General features: G+C 34.5%; 1 protein-coding gene across 1 annotated transcript; it reads left to right on the top strand.

The window, feature by feature from the left end:
• The first annotated feature begins 10052 nt into the window (after nt 1-10052).
• Nucleotides 10053-11992, top strand: LOC129899531 (serine/threonine-protein kinase BLUS1). Its single transcript, XM_055974533.1, has one exon. It carries the CDS (start codon nt 10235-10237, stop codon nt 11810-11812), a length of 1578 nt encoding a protein of 525 aa, XP_055830508.1. The 5' UTR covers nt 10053-10234; the 3' UTR covers nt 11813-11992.
• The last annotated feature ends 2158 nt before the right edge of the window (nt 11993-14150 follow it).

A 14150-nucleotide genomic window follows, 5' to 3' on the forward strand; every position in this document is an offset into this window, starting at 1 on the left:
GGAAGAAGTTCATGCAATTTATTAATAAAACTAAATAATAGGGTTTTTGACCCGAATGCATATAAGTTGTTGGTGAAAGTGGGATACAATCCCAATGAAGCTGCTAAAGTAGGGAAGCTTCCAAATGAAGTTATTGAAAGGGCAAATCATGGCCTAAATCCAACTCAAAGGATGATGATAGAGAGAGGGTATGATGTCAAGCAATCGTGCGAAGGCTTGGGTTACAAACAACCATCACCAGTCCGAATCTCTATAAAAAAGATGAGCATCAACTACATTACCCCTGAGGAAGAACCAATGATGTTCAACAAGAAGCCTTCTGTATTTGATCGACTTAGTGGCATGACTCCTAACGTTTCTGCATTTGATCGGCTAATAGAATCAACTCCAAAAACTTTAGTGTTTGATCGATTGGGACCAATGAAGAGGAAATACAAGTGTCAAGGAAATTATAGAACAATGGAAGAACGGGTACATGCTCAGGAGCATAATTCACCCAAGAATTGGCCTAGTTTGATCCCTTCTAGAATGAGGCGAGAAACAAAACTTGTAGTTTCATGTGGAAATGTACTGAGAGCAAGAACTCATACCATAGTTCACATTAGGGAGAGAGATGAAGATGAAGAAAGTGTGGGATCATCAAATCACATATCTTTTAATGATGGTGATCCTCTAAAAGATGAGGATGCTGAAGATGCGCCACCTAAACTCGAGGAAAGAATAAAGAATACTGTTGATGCATTGAAGGAAGTAAATCTTGGGGTTGATGATGATATAAGGCCTACATATGTAAGTGCTTCACTGGATGACAATGAAGAGAAGAAATATATTAAGCTGCTTATGGAATTTAGGGATGTATTTGCTTGGAGTTACAAAGAAATGTCAGGATTAGACCCTAAAGTTGCAGTTCATCGTCCTACTATGAAATGAGGCACTCGTCCTGTTAAACAAGTGCAACGTCGCTTTAGACCTGAACTGGTTCCTTTGATCGAAACTGAAGTTAACAAGCTCATTGAAGCATATTTCATTCGTGAAGTCAAATATCCTACATGGATTTCAAGCATTGTACTTGTAAGAAAGAAGAATGGCCAAATACGAGTTTGTGTTGACTTTAGAGATCTTAATAATGCATGCCCTAAGGATGAATTTCCTCTTCCAATCCCTGAGCTTATGATTGATGCTACAACTGGATACGCGACAATGTCTTTCATGGATGGTTTATCTGGATACAATCAAATTCGCATGGCACCAAGGGATGAAGAACTTACTGCATTTCGCTCTCCTAAAGGTATATATTGCTACAAAGTAATGCCTTTCGTTTAAAAAATGCTAAAGCCACTTATCAACGAGCCATGCAAAATATTTTTGATGACATGCTTCATAAAAATGTTGAGTGTTATGTCGATGACTTAGTGGTGAAATCAAAAAAGAGTTATGACCACTTTCAAGATTTGAGAATGGTGTTTGAACGACTTCGAAGATATCAACTCAAAATGAACCCTTTAAAATGTGCCTTTGGAGTTACTTCGGGAAAGTTTCTCGGTTTTATTGTTCGACAACGAGGAATCGAGATTGACCAAGATAAGATAGATGCTATTTTGAAGATGCCTGAGCCAAAAAATATTCATGAGTTGAAAAGCTTACAAGGAAAATTAACATATCTTAGGAGGTTTATCTCAAATCTGGCTGAGAGATGACAACCATTTAGTCACCTTATGAAGAAAGATGTTCCTTTTGAATGGGACCAAGCTTGTACCAATGCTTTTGAGAACATAAAGTCTTATCTAATGAAACCTCCAGTACTTGTAGCTCCTATACCTGGAAAACCATTGATTTTATACATTGCAGCACAAGAAAGGTCAGTAGGAGCACTTCTCGCATAAGAAAATGATGAAGGGAAAGAAAATGCCCTATATTACTTGAGTAGGATGATGACACAAAACGAGATCAAGTATTCACCTATTGAGAAGTTATGTCTGGCACTTTAGAAGATGAAGCATTACTTCCAAGCTCATATTGTGCAACTTGTCTCTAAAGCAAATCCTATCAAGTCATGTCCAAGCCTGTCTTAAGTGATAGACTAGCAAGGTGGTACCTCCAGTTTCAACAATTTGAAATTGTGTATATATCTCAGAAGGCAGTAAAAGGACAAGTGCTAGAAGATTTCTTGGCCAATCATTCAATTCCGAATGATTGGGAGTTATCTGATGAATTACCTGATGAAGACGCAATGCTAGTGGAAATTCAGCTACCTTAAAAGATGTATTTTGATAGTGCTGCACATCGTGAAGGAGCCGGTGCTGGAGTGGTATTTGTCACTTTCCATGGAGAAGTTTTGCCATACTCCTTCACTCTAACACAAAACTGCTCCAATAATGTTGCTGAATATCAAGCACTCTTACTTGGGCTTGAGATGGCCATTGATATGAAACAATTGCAACTACAAGTTTTTGGGGATTTCAAGTTAGTGATCAATCAAGTCTTGGGTAATTATGAAGTAAAGAAGCCTGAGTTAATCCCATACTGCAATTACGCTCAAAAGATGATAGGGTGGCTTGGAGAGGTGACTATTCAACATGTCCCAAGAAAGAAAAATAAAAAGGCTGATGCATTGGCAGCTTTAGCTTCTGCATTAGTATCTCCTGATGAAATGCAAGTTGTGGTTTGCCAAAGATGGATAACTCCGCCTCCAGATGAGCATGAAGAAGAATTTCGACAAGTTACTGCCACTTCGGAAGCTGAAATTGACGATTGGCGACAACCAATAATAGATTATTTGTGTTATGGAATATTACCAGAAAACCTTCATAGAAGAACAGAAATCCGACGACGAGCCCCTCATTTTCTTTATTATAAAAATATACTTTACAGGCGGTCATTCGATGGAGTTCTCTTACGATATTTGGGGGCAGATGAATCTACTCAAGCTATGCAAGAAGCACATTCTGGAGTATATGGAGCGCATCAATCTGGGCCAAAACTTTATTTTCACATAAAAAGGATGGGATATTACTGGCAAACCATGGTGAAAGATTGCTTGGATTACGTCCGAAGATGTAAAGCTTGCCAATTCCATGCGAATTTTATACATTAACCCCCAGAAGTATTGCACCCAACTATTGCCTCATGGCCATTTGAAGCTTGGGGTTTGGATATTGTTGGACCATTGCCTAAGTCCTCTGGTGGACATTTGTACATCCTGGCTACAACTGACTACTTCTCAAAATGAGCAGAAGTTGTTTCTCTTAGAGAAGTAAGGAAAGAGAATGTCGCCAACTTCATTCGAGTCAATATTATCTACCGTTTTGATATTCCTTGATACATATTGACAGATAATGGCAAGCCATTTGATAACAAGTTAATGACGAAGATATGTGATCTTTTTGGCTTCAAGCAACACAATTCATCTATGTATTATGCGGCTGCTAATGGTCTCGCTGAAGCATTTAACAAGACACTCTGCAACTTGTTGAAAAAAGTTATTTCCAAGTCTAAGAGAGATTGGCATGAAAGAATGGAAGAGGCTCTTTGGGCATATAGGACTACGTATCGCACGCCAACACAAGCGACTCCCTATTCTCTTGTTTATGGAGTTGAAGCAGTTCTTCCACTTGAACGTCAAATGCCATCATTGCGCCTTGCCATTCAAGAAGGGCTCACTGATGAAGAAAATGCTCGGTTACGCCTTGAAGAATTGGAGGCTCTTGATGAAAAAAGACTAGAGGCCCAATAAAGTTTGGAATGTTATCAAGCTCGTCTAGCTCGATCTTTTAATAAGAAGGTTCATCTTAGATGCTTCCAAGTGGATAATCAAGTTCTTGTTGTAAGAAGGCCCATTATTACTTCTCATCGGTCTGGAAGAAAGTTCTCCGCTAAATGGGATGGACCATATGTGGTACAAGAAGTATACTCAAGTGGTACTTACAAACTAGTTGACTTAGAAGGATTGCGCATTGACCCCATTAACGGAAAGTTCATAAAGAGATACTATCCCTGAAAAAACAAACACACTCCTTAAGGTACGAGTATAAACTGCATGTTACTCTTGGCCCACAAGAGTATAAACTGTGCACGGCACCCAAAAAAAAATATCCGCTAGGTTGATAATCTCGAAAGAGGCGGCCTAGGCAAAAGTTAGGACAAAAAAATGAAAAAAAAATCATTCTCTTAGAACTATGTTATGACTTGATCCTCTTCACTGAGGTACGTAGGCGCTTAGAATTACATTCTGAGTTCAGTCGCATGAGTATCCAAAGAACTCATAGTCTATATTGACCCTCTCCACCATAGTCCATGAGTTACATCCTAATTTTAGTCTCATAAGTTCAAAAAAAATGGGGCACACCATTATTTGAGCATCACAATATTTTCGTAGATTGTCATATAACGTGTGAATTAGAGAAGGCCAATTAAGATAGAATTTTAATTGACTTCAAAGAAGTATTTATACAAATCCATAAAGCTATTAGCTGTAATTATTGTACACAGTGTAGTTCTATGAACCTTCTTTTCGGCTTCTCTACGCTGAGATATGAGTATTTTTTAATAAGATCATGTGAATATGAATCTGTCAGCTTTCCTTCATGTGAAGTTCATTTTTGAAGTTTGTTTAGAACGATCCTGAGGGACTTGAGCTATACATTTTGGATATGTTTTAGATTAAGAAGGTTGGTTTCTGATAAATTAAGTCTCTCCTAGCTTGGTGCTCTCGTACAATGATATATCTCTTATACTATCGAAACACAAAAGGTATCGCAACTCTAAAGAAGAAGAAGTTAAATCTCTAAAGTAAACCATGATTCAATCTATAAAAAAAAGTGTTAGCACTTAAATTAGTAATTCAATAATCATGGTAATGAATCTAAAAAATGAACGATTATATTCTTTGAGCAAAATCTATGTCTGATCTAGATAGTGGAAAGTCTTTACAAATCAGGTAAAGTCTTTGCCTTAGACGGTGTAAAGTCTCTGGCTTGGACTATGGGATGTCTTTGACTCAAACAGTATAAAGTCTTTGCCACAAATTATGTAAAGTCTTTACCACAAATTATGTAAATTCTTTATCTTAGACGGTGTAATGTCTTTAGCTTGGACTATGGAATGCCTTTGACTCAGACGGTGTAAAGTATTTGCCTTATACAGAAGTTTTTGCCACAAATCATGTAAAGTCTTTGCCTTAGACGGTGTAAAGTCTTTATCTTGGACTATGGAATGACTTTGACTCAGACGGTGTAAAGTCTTTGCTATAAATTATGTAAAGTCTTCGCCTTAAATGGTGTAAAGTCTTTAGCTCGGACTATGAAATGCCTTTGACTCAGACGGTGTAAAGTCTTTGCCACAAATCATGTAAAGTCTTTGCCTTAGACGGTGTAAAGTCTTTATCTTGGACTATGGAATGACTTTTACTCAGACGGTGTAAAGTCTTTGCTATAAATTATGTAAAGTCTTCGCCTTAAATGGTGTAAAGTCTTTAGCTCGGACTATGAAATGCCTTTGACTCAGACGGTGTAAAGTCTTTGCCACAAATCATGTAAAGTCTTTGCCTTAGACGGTGTAAAGTCTTTAGCTTGAACAATGGAATACCTTTGACTCAGACGGTGTAAAGTCTTTGCCACAAATCATGTAAAGTCTTTGCCTTAGACGATGTAAAGTCTTTAGCTTGGACTATGGAATGCCTTTGACTCAGACGATGTAAAGTCTTTGCCACAAATCATGTAAAGTCTTTGCCTCAAACGGTGTAAAGTCTTTAGCTTGGACTATGGAATGTCTTTGACTCAGACGGTGTAAAGTCTTTGCCACAAATCATGTAAAGTCTTTGTCTTAGACGGTGTAAAGTCTTTAGCTTGGACTATGGAATGTCTTTGACTCAAACGGTGTAAAGTCTTTGCCACAAATCATGTAAAGTCTTTGCCTCAAATGGTGTAAAATCTTCGCCACAAATCATGTAAAGTCTTTGCCTCAGATGGTGTAAAGTCTTTGGCTTGGACTATGGAATGCCTTTGACTCAGACGATGTAAAGTCTTTACCACAAATCATGTAAAGTCTTTACCACAAATCATGTAAAGTCTTTGCCAAGAATGATGTGAAATTATTTCCAACAATGCAACACATTTGGTTCAAATGATTAAAAAAAAAGGAAATAATAATAATAATAATAATAATAATAATGCATGGCTACAAAGTCAACAAAATGAGCTTCTTCAACAGTATGCCTGAACTCTTTAAATCCTCCAAATATGCAGGTAGATAACACACAAAAAAAAATACTATTACCTGTCAAGTCGAGGAAGCCACACTAGACTAACCAGGCTAGACTTGAGACAAGATTTTCTTGGTGATAATAATGCTCTTGAAGTCTAGTTTCTAGCAATCTCAACCCTTTTCGGTAATGATGTTCCTACATCAAGATATAAAATATTTTATGAGGCAACAAAAATCTGAAACTTTCAGCATGAAAAAATTTGAAGTTAAACTTCGATTTTTTTTTATCTAGAACGATATTGAAGGAGTTTAAATCTAAATTTTGGATATGTTGTATAACTTTGTGTCTAAATTCAGAATAATCAAGCGGCTTGTGATTTTGAAGTTCCTACATGAAGATACAAAAGTTTTAATAAAATCACGCAAATCTGAAACCTTCAGCATGGCAAAATCTAGAGATAACTTTAAAAAAATTATCTAGAACGGTCATGAAGGTATTAAATTCTCAATTTTGAATATGTTGTAGATCGAGAAGTCTAGTTTCTAGAAAATTAAACCATTTGTAATTCCTATGTATCTACAATAAGATATGAATTTTCTACGACTGACATGTCAAGATGTGAAAAAGGTTGTTGAAAATCAAAGAAAAGAGAAGAAGAAAGTACCATGGCGCTAATCGTCAAGCCACATTGCTGCAAAATAATGAAGGTCAGGCATCTATTTATAAAGGTTTATTATCATCTATTATAACTAGACTCAAACTTGAATTAGGCTTCTACAAAATTGACTCCTAAGCGGATTCCAATTAGTGGTGGAATCTTGCATGACAAGTAAACACCTTAAAAAAACGGCTGGAATGTAAAAAAAACGTGCAAAAAAAAACGTACAAAAAAAACATACAAAAAAAATCAAAATCATTTTTTTTTCTTTTTCTCTTTCCTAATCCTCATTGGATATAACTAATTTGCTTACTCCAACAATGATGAAGGGGTGCATCAATATAGTATGAATTCACGGTGCATCTCAAAATACATGGCATGTCATTATCCTACAAGTAATACTTTAAGCATAGTCTTCAAAAGATAAAATATCTCGACAAGACTTGAAGCAAGGGGCATTTGTAATCATTTACAATTTATTAAATATAAATTTATAGAATGGTTCAATTTATATTAAATTCAAGATATATTAGTCCAAATAAATATTTTAGATTAATAAAATTGGGCCATTATTTAAGCCCAATAAATATGAATTTAATTAAAAATCTAAATCAATTGATTTGGGCTATAAAGATGACTCCACTTTGTTAAGCTCAATAACATCTCATCCTAGAGGCCTATTTTCATGCCACATGTTAAAGTCATATGGCAATCTAAGTCAAATTAAATAAGCCACTAGAATTACGTCATGTGCCAAAGTTAGGTGGCAATCCAAGTCAAATTAAATAAGCCACTAAAATCATGTCATATGTCAAAGTTAGGTGGCAATCCAAGTCAAATTAAATAAGCCACTAAAATCATGCCGCATGTCAAAGTTATGTGGCAATCTAAGTCAAATTAAATGAGCCACTAGAATAATGTCACGTGTCTATGTGACATGTTCTGATCAATCAAATTAAAACTTTTCAACAAAGAAATCTGATTGGTCAATTCAAACCAACCAATCAAATCACACCCTCATATCACTCCCTACAATTATAAATAGGGGTCCTCATTTTTCTGAGAATGGTTTTTTTTCAAGAACAAGAAGCAAGAAGAGAGCTCGTGGATCAAAGACCGCAAATTCTCTACAAAGCTACAAAGTTCAAGTAATCAAATTCAAGTTCAAGTTCAAGATCAAGAACGAAGAAAAATATCAAGAAGATCAAGATCAAGTTACTTGTTCATATTTACTGTTCGCCATAACCATACAAGTGTTCGTGACGAATAATTCAAATCCAAATTTGAAGACGAAGATTCAAGATCAAGCTATTCAAGGCCTTGACTCTAAATCAAATTCAAGTTCAACGTGTTTCATATTATTTGAAGAATCAGAGGATTATCATAGAGATTGTAACTCGCACTACATTTTGAAATCAAATATTACATTTTGTTACTCCAATTTTCCGATCTTGATTATTTATTTTTCTCGGCTCGAAAATTTGTTGTTTACAATACCGATAGTGTAATTCATAAAAAGCTCCTTACTATGGCAAATTATATAAATTAAATCCATTCCAATGTACCAAGCATCTTTTCTCTAGACCCCACGTTGTGGATTTCACTGGGTTGTTGTTGTTGTTTGTAGTATCAAGCATCTTCTCTACAAAATTCAGTTTTAATTTCTTTATTTGGGTGTGGGGGGGGGGGGGGGTAGGGGGCTGGTTTTGGTTAGTAATCTTTTATTAGTAGTAGAAAACTCCACTTTTACAATTTTAGCAAGGTGACAAATCTTTTTTCCTCTAAAATTTGTACGTTTTACATGCCAACTTCATTACTACATAAGGGGAAGAACTTCAAGAGTAAGCATACCAAACTTACAGTGTAAGTAAGTGCAATTATACACTAAAATATTGAGAATAGAGCACAATTCTTCTAAATAAAAAGAGAACGGGGAGGGCTATTCTCCATAAAAGAAGAATTTGGAAATTCATTTATAACAAAAGCTTTTCATTGAACATTCATATTTATATAGTGCAATAATGCATAGGTTTTAAGAATGTTTTATTACGATCGTGTAAGGAAATTTTTCACAATATCAAACCATCCAAAAAATATCTAAAAGGTAAACTCCATTAAAATAAGACACATGCAATCCACTACAACAAGTAAATATAATATGATGGTATACAAATTTCTTACACCGACCATGTATATAACTTAACTCATTCAATTTTACTGTCATTAGACAAATAATGAACTTAAGTTTAAACTCAAAATTATTTGTTTTCTTGTTTAAGTATGAGAGTAGACCCAAAATGCAATGAAGATAAGACATCTGCCAATTGCTTATCCAATTCTTTGAAGGCAGAGCATAAATCTTAGCCCATCTATCGTGGTTATGATTTTTTTAAAGGGTTGTGACCGTTTCTAAAGAGTTGTGACCATTCTGAAAGGTTGTGACTTTCCGAAAGATTGTGACTTTTCCAAAAAGTTGCGACTTTTTTGAAGAGTTACGACTTTTCTGAAAGGTTGTGACCTTTTCGATAAGCCACAATAATCATCTATTTACATTATCCTTTGTTGTCTATAAATAGAGAATTTTTCTCTCATTTTTTAAAACATCGAATTTCTTCCTCTTCTGCATATATTTTCTTATAAAAAAAGTTGAGTTTTTGTGTGATTTTATTGCTGGCTTTGAGTTCTCTGAAATTATTGAAGTTTGAGGTACCGCTATTTCTTTAATAGTTTATCCGTTTTATCGTGGGATGAAATAATCCATAACATCGGGTATAGTGAGGGGATTAAATTTCTTAAGGATCCACAGTAAATTTTATGGATTCGGATGCTATTTTTTATTTTTATCTTTATTATTTCTGATTTGCTAACTTTGATACAAGAATAACATATTCTAACTCAGCTCTTGATGCTACTAGCTTTCCCCTTGTAGATTTTCTTTTTTGACCCTTGGTTGTAGAGTCACACCGTTTTTAGCAAGATAGTGACATGTTTAACCACCATTAGGATTTTCTTTTCTCCGTAACTTTGTTTTAAAAAAATAAATATATAAGGTAGGGTTAATGTCAAACTCCTTTATGTATTACGAATCGACTGGTAGCGAAGCTTCAACATTCATAACACGTAACTATATGTCTCAAAACTGGACAGCCAAGCCAAATCTTCCTATCTCATTAGAAAGGCAGTTGAAAATTCACATGCACAAACACAAAACACTTTTAAAAGAGTAATAAAATCTTTCACAGGAAAACCACTCCAAGCTTCTTTGTATCCTTTACTTTTTCAGTCTTTCTTGAAGAAACTTTCATTCATAAATTTGCCATACTTTCAAGTCTTTCTTAACCAAAAAAAAACAGTTTCTCACAAACCCCACATTCATGGCTTATAATCAAGAAGAGAAAAATGAAGAAGAGCAGAGAAAAATTCAGTATCCTTTAGACTCAACATGCTATAGAATTCTTGATGAGATTGGTAGAGGTGTTAGTGCCATTGTGTACAAAGCCATTTGTCTTCCTATGAATTCATCTGTCGTAGCAATCAAAGCCATTGATCTTGATCAATCAAGAGCTGATCTCGACAACATTAGACGCGAAGCAAAGACTATGTCCCTTCTTTCTCATCCAAACATCCTTAAAGCACATTGCTCTTTCACTGTTGATCGTTGTCTTTGGGTTATCATGCCTTTTATGTCTGCAGGTTCTCTTCAATCCATCATTTCCTCATCTTTCCCTGATGGTTTATCAGAGCCCTGTATCGCGATAGTCCTCAAAGAGACGCTCAACGCGTTGTCCTACCTTCACAATCAAGGCCACCTTCACCGCGATATTAAAGCAGGGAACATTCTTATAGATTCTGATGGAACTATAAAGCTCGCGGATTTTGGAGTTTCTGCATCAATTTTTGAGCCAATTTCAGGTTATGGATCGTCGTTTTCTTCCTCATCTTCGTGTTTAATGTTCACTGATGTAGCTGGAACGCCATATTGGATGGCCCCTGAAGTGATACATTCACATACAGGGTACAGTTTCAAGGCTGATATTTGGTCCTTCGGTATTACTGCTCTTGAATTAGCACATGGAAGACCTCCCCTGTCTCATCTCCCTCCTTCAAAGTCTTTGTTCATGAAAATCACAAAACGATTTCGGTTTTCTGATTATGAGAAAACTAAGAACAGCAAGAATTACAAGAAATTCTCAAAGGGTTTTAAGGATATGGTAGGATTATGTCTTGATCAAGATCCATTCAGAAGGCCATCAGCAGAGAAACTATTGAAGCATCCTTTCTTTAAAAGCTGTAATAAAGGCCCTGACTTTCTTGTTAAGCATGTTTTGCAGGGGTTGCCAAGTGTGGAACAGAGGTTTAGACAAGTAAAGATTCAGAGACTTTTGTCCTTAAAGAAATCTGATGGAGATAATGACGATGATGATGATCCGATAAACGGAGAAATTTCTAAACAACGAAGGATCAGTGGGTGGAATTTCAACGTAGACGGGTTCGAATTGGATCCAGTACTTTTCCCAACTGAAAAAGATCAAGAAATTAGTAGCCTAAAACCAAATTATGTTGATGATGTAGTGAAGCAAGTCGATGTATCGGAATTATTTTCTGATACATCGACTATTAGTTCACCGGGAGGTTCACGACAGTCGTCTGAGGTCGAAGGGGCTGCTATAAATTGTAGTGGAGACAGAAAAATTCATGTTGAAAGTGTTAGTAGGGAAGTAATGTTGGCCAGCTTATTGTTTCTGAAGAAGAGTTTGGATGATCAAAGACAAAATGTAATGAATTTGATTAGCATTTTTCATGGGGAACAGCATGTTGTGGAAGTGAATAAGAAAGACAATTTGATTGAGATGATTGATAAGTTGAGAAATGAAGTTGAGAATGAGAAGAGGAAAAATTCTGCTTTGCAGCTCGAGATAGAGTTTCTCAAGTCGCACTATTCGAATGAGTAGTAGAAGAACTTGTATATCTATTGTATTCCTAGAAATTTTAATAATTTTAGCTTTCGATATGTTATTGTGATTGAGGCATAGTTGTTATTATAAGTTTCGGATATGTTTTTGTACTATGTCTTCGTGAAAATACAATAACAGTTGAAAAATAAAATATCTTGATCTCTTTAGCGAGATTTGACTATATTGTGGTAGAATCTTCGCCCATTCTCCAATAATACTATTGATTTGTCCAGGGACAGCTCAACGTAATCGGAAACCTAAAGCGAAATTTCAAATAGAGGCCTAAAGTCTAAAAAAACTTCATATGTATTTATTCAAAATTTATTTTTTCTTACATTTTTTAAAAGCAAATTATTACTTAATAATTTCTATATAATTTCTTTGATTTTTTTTTCAATTATTAGTTTTAGATAAGATTTTATCTATTTAACATTGAAAAACATTCTCTCACTGAAACAATCGTTATATGAATTGTTAACATAATTCTATAACTAACAAGTACACAAATTTTACATAAAGATAAGAGTTAGGACCATAAAATCTTATTCAAAAAGTTAATAACTTGGTATATCTCACTTAATATGCTTGGTGCATGACAATTTAAGAAGAACTAAAAAAAGAGTTTTGTAATTCACTTTGTTCAATACTTTCAACTATTGATTCATATTTTTATTACTCTAAGTTTTCAAAAAGTTGAAGAAGGAGAATACAAAAGGAGTTAAAAAAAATAAAATAATATGAGTGTTAGCGGTGAAAATATAAGAAGACAAAATGATATTTTCTTGATTTCTACTATTTAAATGGGGTTAAAGAAATAAAATAATATAATATTTTTTATCATAAATAATTTTTTTATATTAAAAATTACCACATAATTTATTTTTGGTAAAAATTTGGAGCCCCCCAAAATTGGGGGCCTAAGGCTTGTGCCTTATTTACTAAAGCGTGAATTTGTCCCTCTAGAATACAACAATTTAACAATGTTGTATGATTCAAACAACTTCAAACTAGTTATTGAGCCGAAGATTCACTAATAAGAACACCTTCTTTCAACAAGAATATTTCTTTGTTTTGTTGTGAATAAGTTGGACACACGAATTTTTTATCCTCTTTTAATTCTCTTATAGACTACATTAACCCTATTTTTTTCATGCGAAGGACAATATTTTATCACACTTCTCATATATCAATATATATAAGAAAGAAACACCGCTAATTATGGATTAAAACTTAAATTTTATAACCATCAATCCATATTCTATGATATTATTATCCCACAATCTTATAATTTATTAAGGAAAAGGCATAAATTCACTTATAAACTTATTCAAAAAAGTCAATTACATGTTTAAACTATCATGATTATCTATTACACACTTTTACTATTCAAAAGCTTCCAATTCTATGGCTCATAAGACCTCCGTAGCTAAAGATAGATGGCTAAAAGACGGATTCCGCAATTAATTAAGAAGGCGATCGATTGGCTTGGAGAGGAAAGGAAACCCGGGGCTGAAAACAAAAAGGATATGAATGAATGAATAAAGCAAGAATATATAGAACCTTGAGCATTTTCTCTTCTTGGCAATGGTTGAGAGTAAAAAGGGGGTATCCGCATAGAAGGAATGTTGGTATACTGAGTAGATGTTTATCTTTTCGACTTCAGCAAAAGTGTTCAAAGTAGTGAATTTATTTACTTCCTGAGATATATAACACCACTCTCACAATAGAATGTGTATTACACTCGTGTCATATCAATGCCATCTTACTGCCACATCAGATGTCACGTCAAATTTCGAAAAACATTCTCCACATTATTCAATTGCTTTTTTTTTAATGAACACCACTATGGAACCACTATCATTGCCACCATATTAATACCAAATCTATATATTTCACCATCAAAAATCAAAATAGCCGTCTCAAATTTCACCACCTACAATCAATGGAGATATATTTTGTTAGGAGTTGAAAAAAAGGAAGTTGTAACTTGTAAGTGCAACATTTTCTTGCCTTGATAGTAAAATGCTCGTGACCTGACCTTGTTATAATGTTATAAGCATATACTGAAATGAAAGAGCACTTTGTAAAAGAATAGAGAGTTAACTTATTGAGTATTTATGCTGGATCTTTAGCTAATGTTGAACATCAATTTGTTGTGTACACTATCTTTGACCATTATTAATTTAAATTTTTGATAGATCAATTTGGGGTCAGCCTAAATGATTACTAGTATTTAATTTTAGGCATAACACATAAATAAAATTTTAAATTTGGCTTTAAATTTTAAGTTGGACCTCCAATTTTTATAATGCACAAGTAGGCACTTTAACTAGCT

The sequence above is a fragment of the Solanum dulcamara genome, chromosome 8, assembly GCF_947179165.1.
Source record: "Solanum dulcamara chromosome 8, daSolDulc1.2, whole genome shotgun sequence".
In the NCBI taxonomy this organism is placed as follows: Eukaryota; Viridiplantae; Streptophyta; class Magnoliopsida; order Solanales; family Solanaceae; genus Solanum; species Solanum dulcamara.

Coding starts and splice junctions, on each gene's coding strand:
- LOC129899531 (XM_055974533.1), top strand. CDS start 10,235: ATGGCTTATAATCAAGAAGAGAAAAATGAAGAAGAGCAGAGAAAAATT.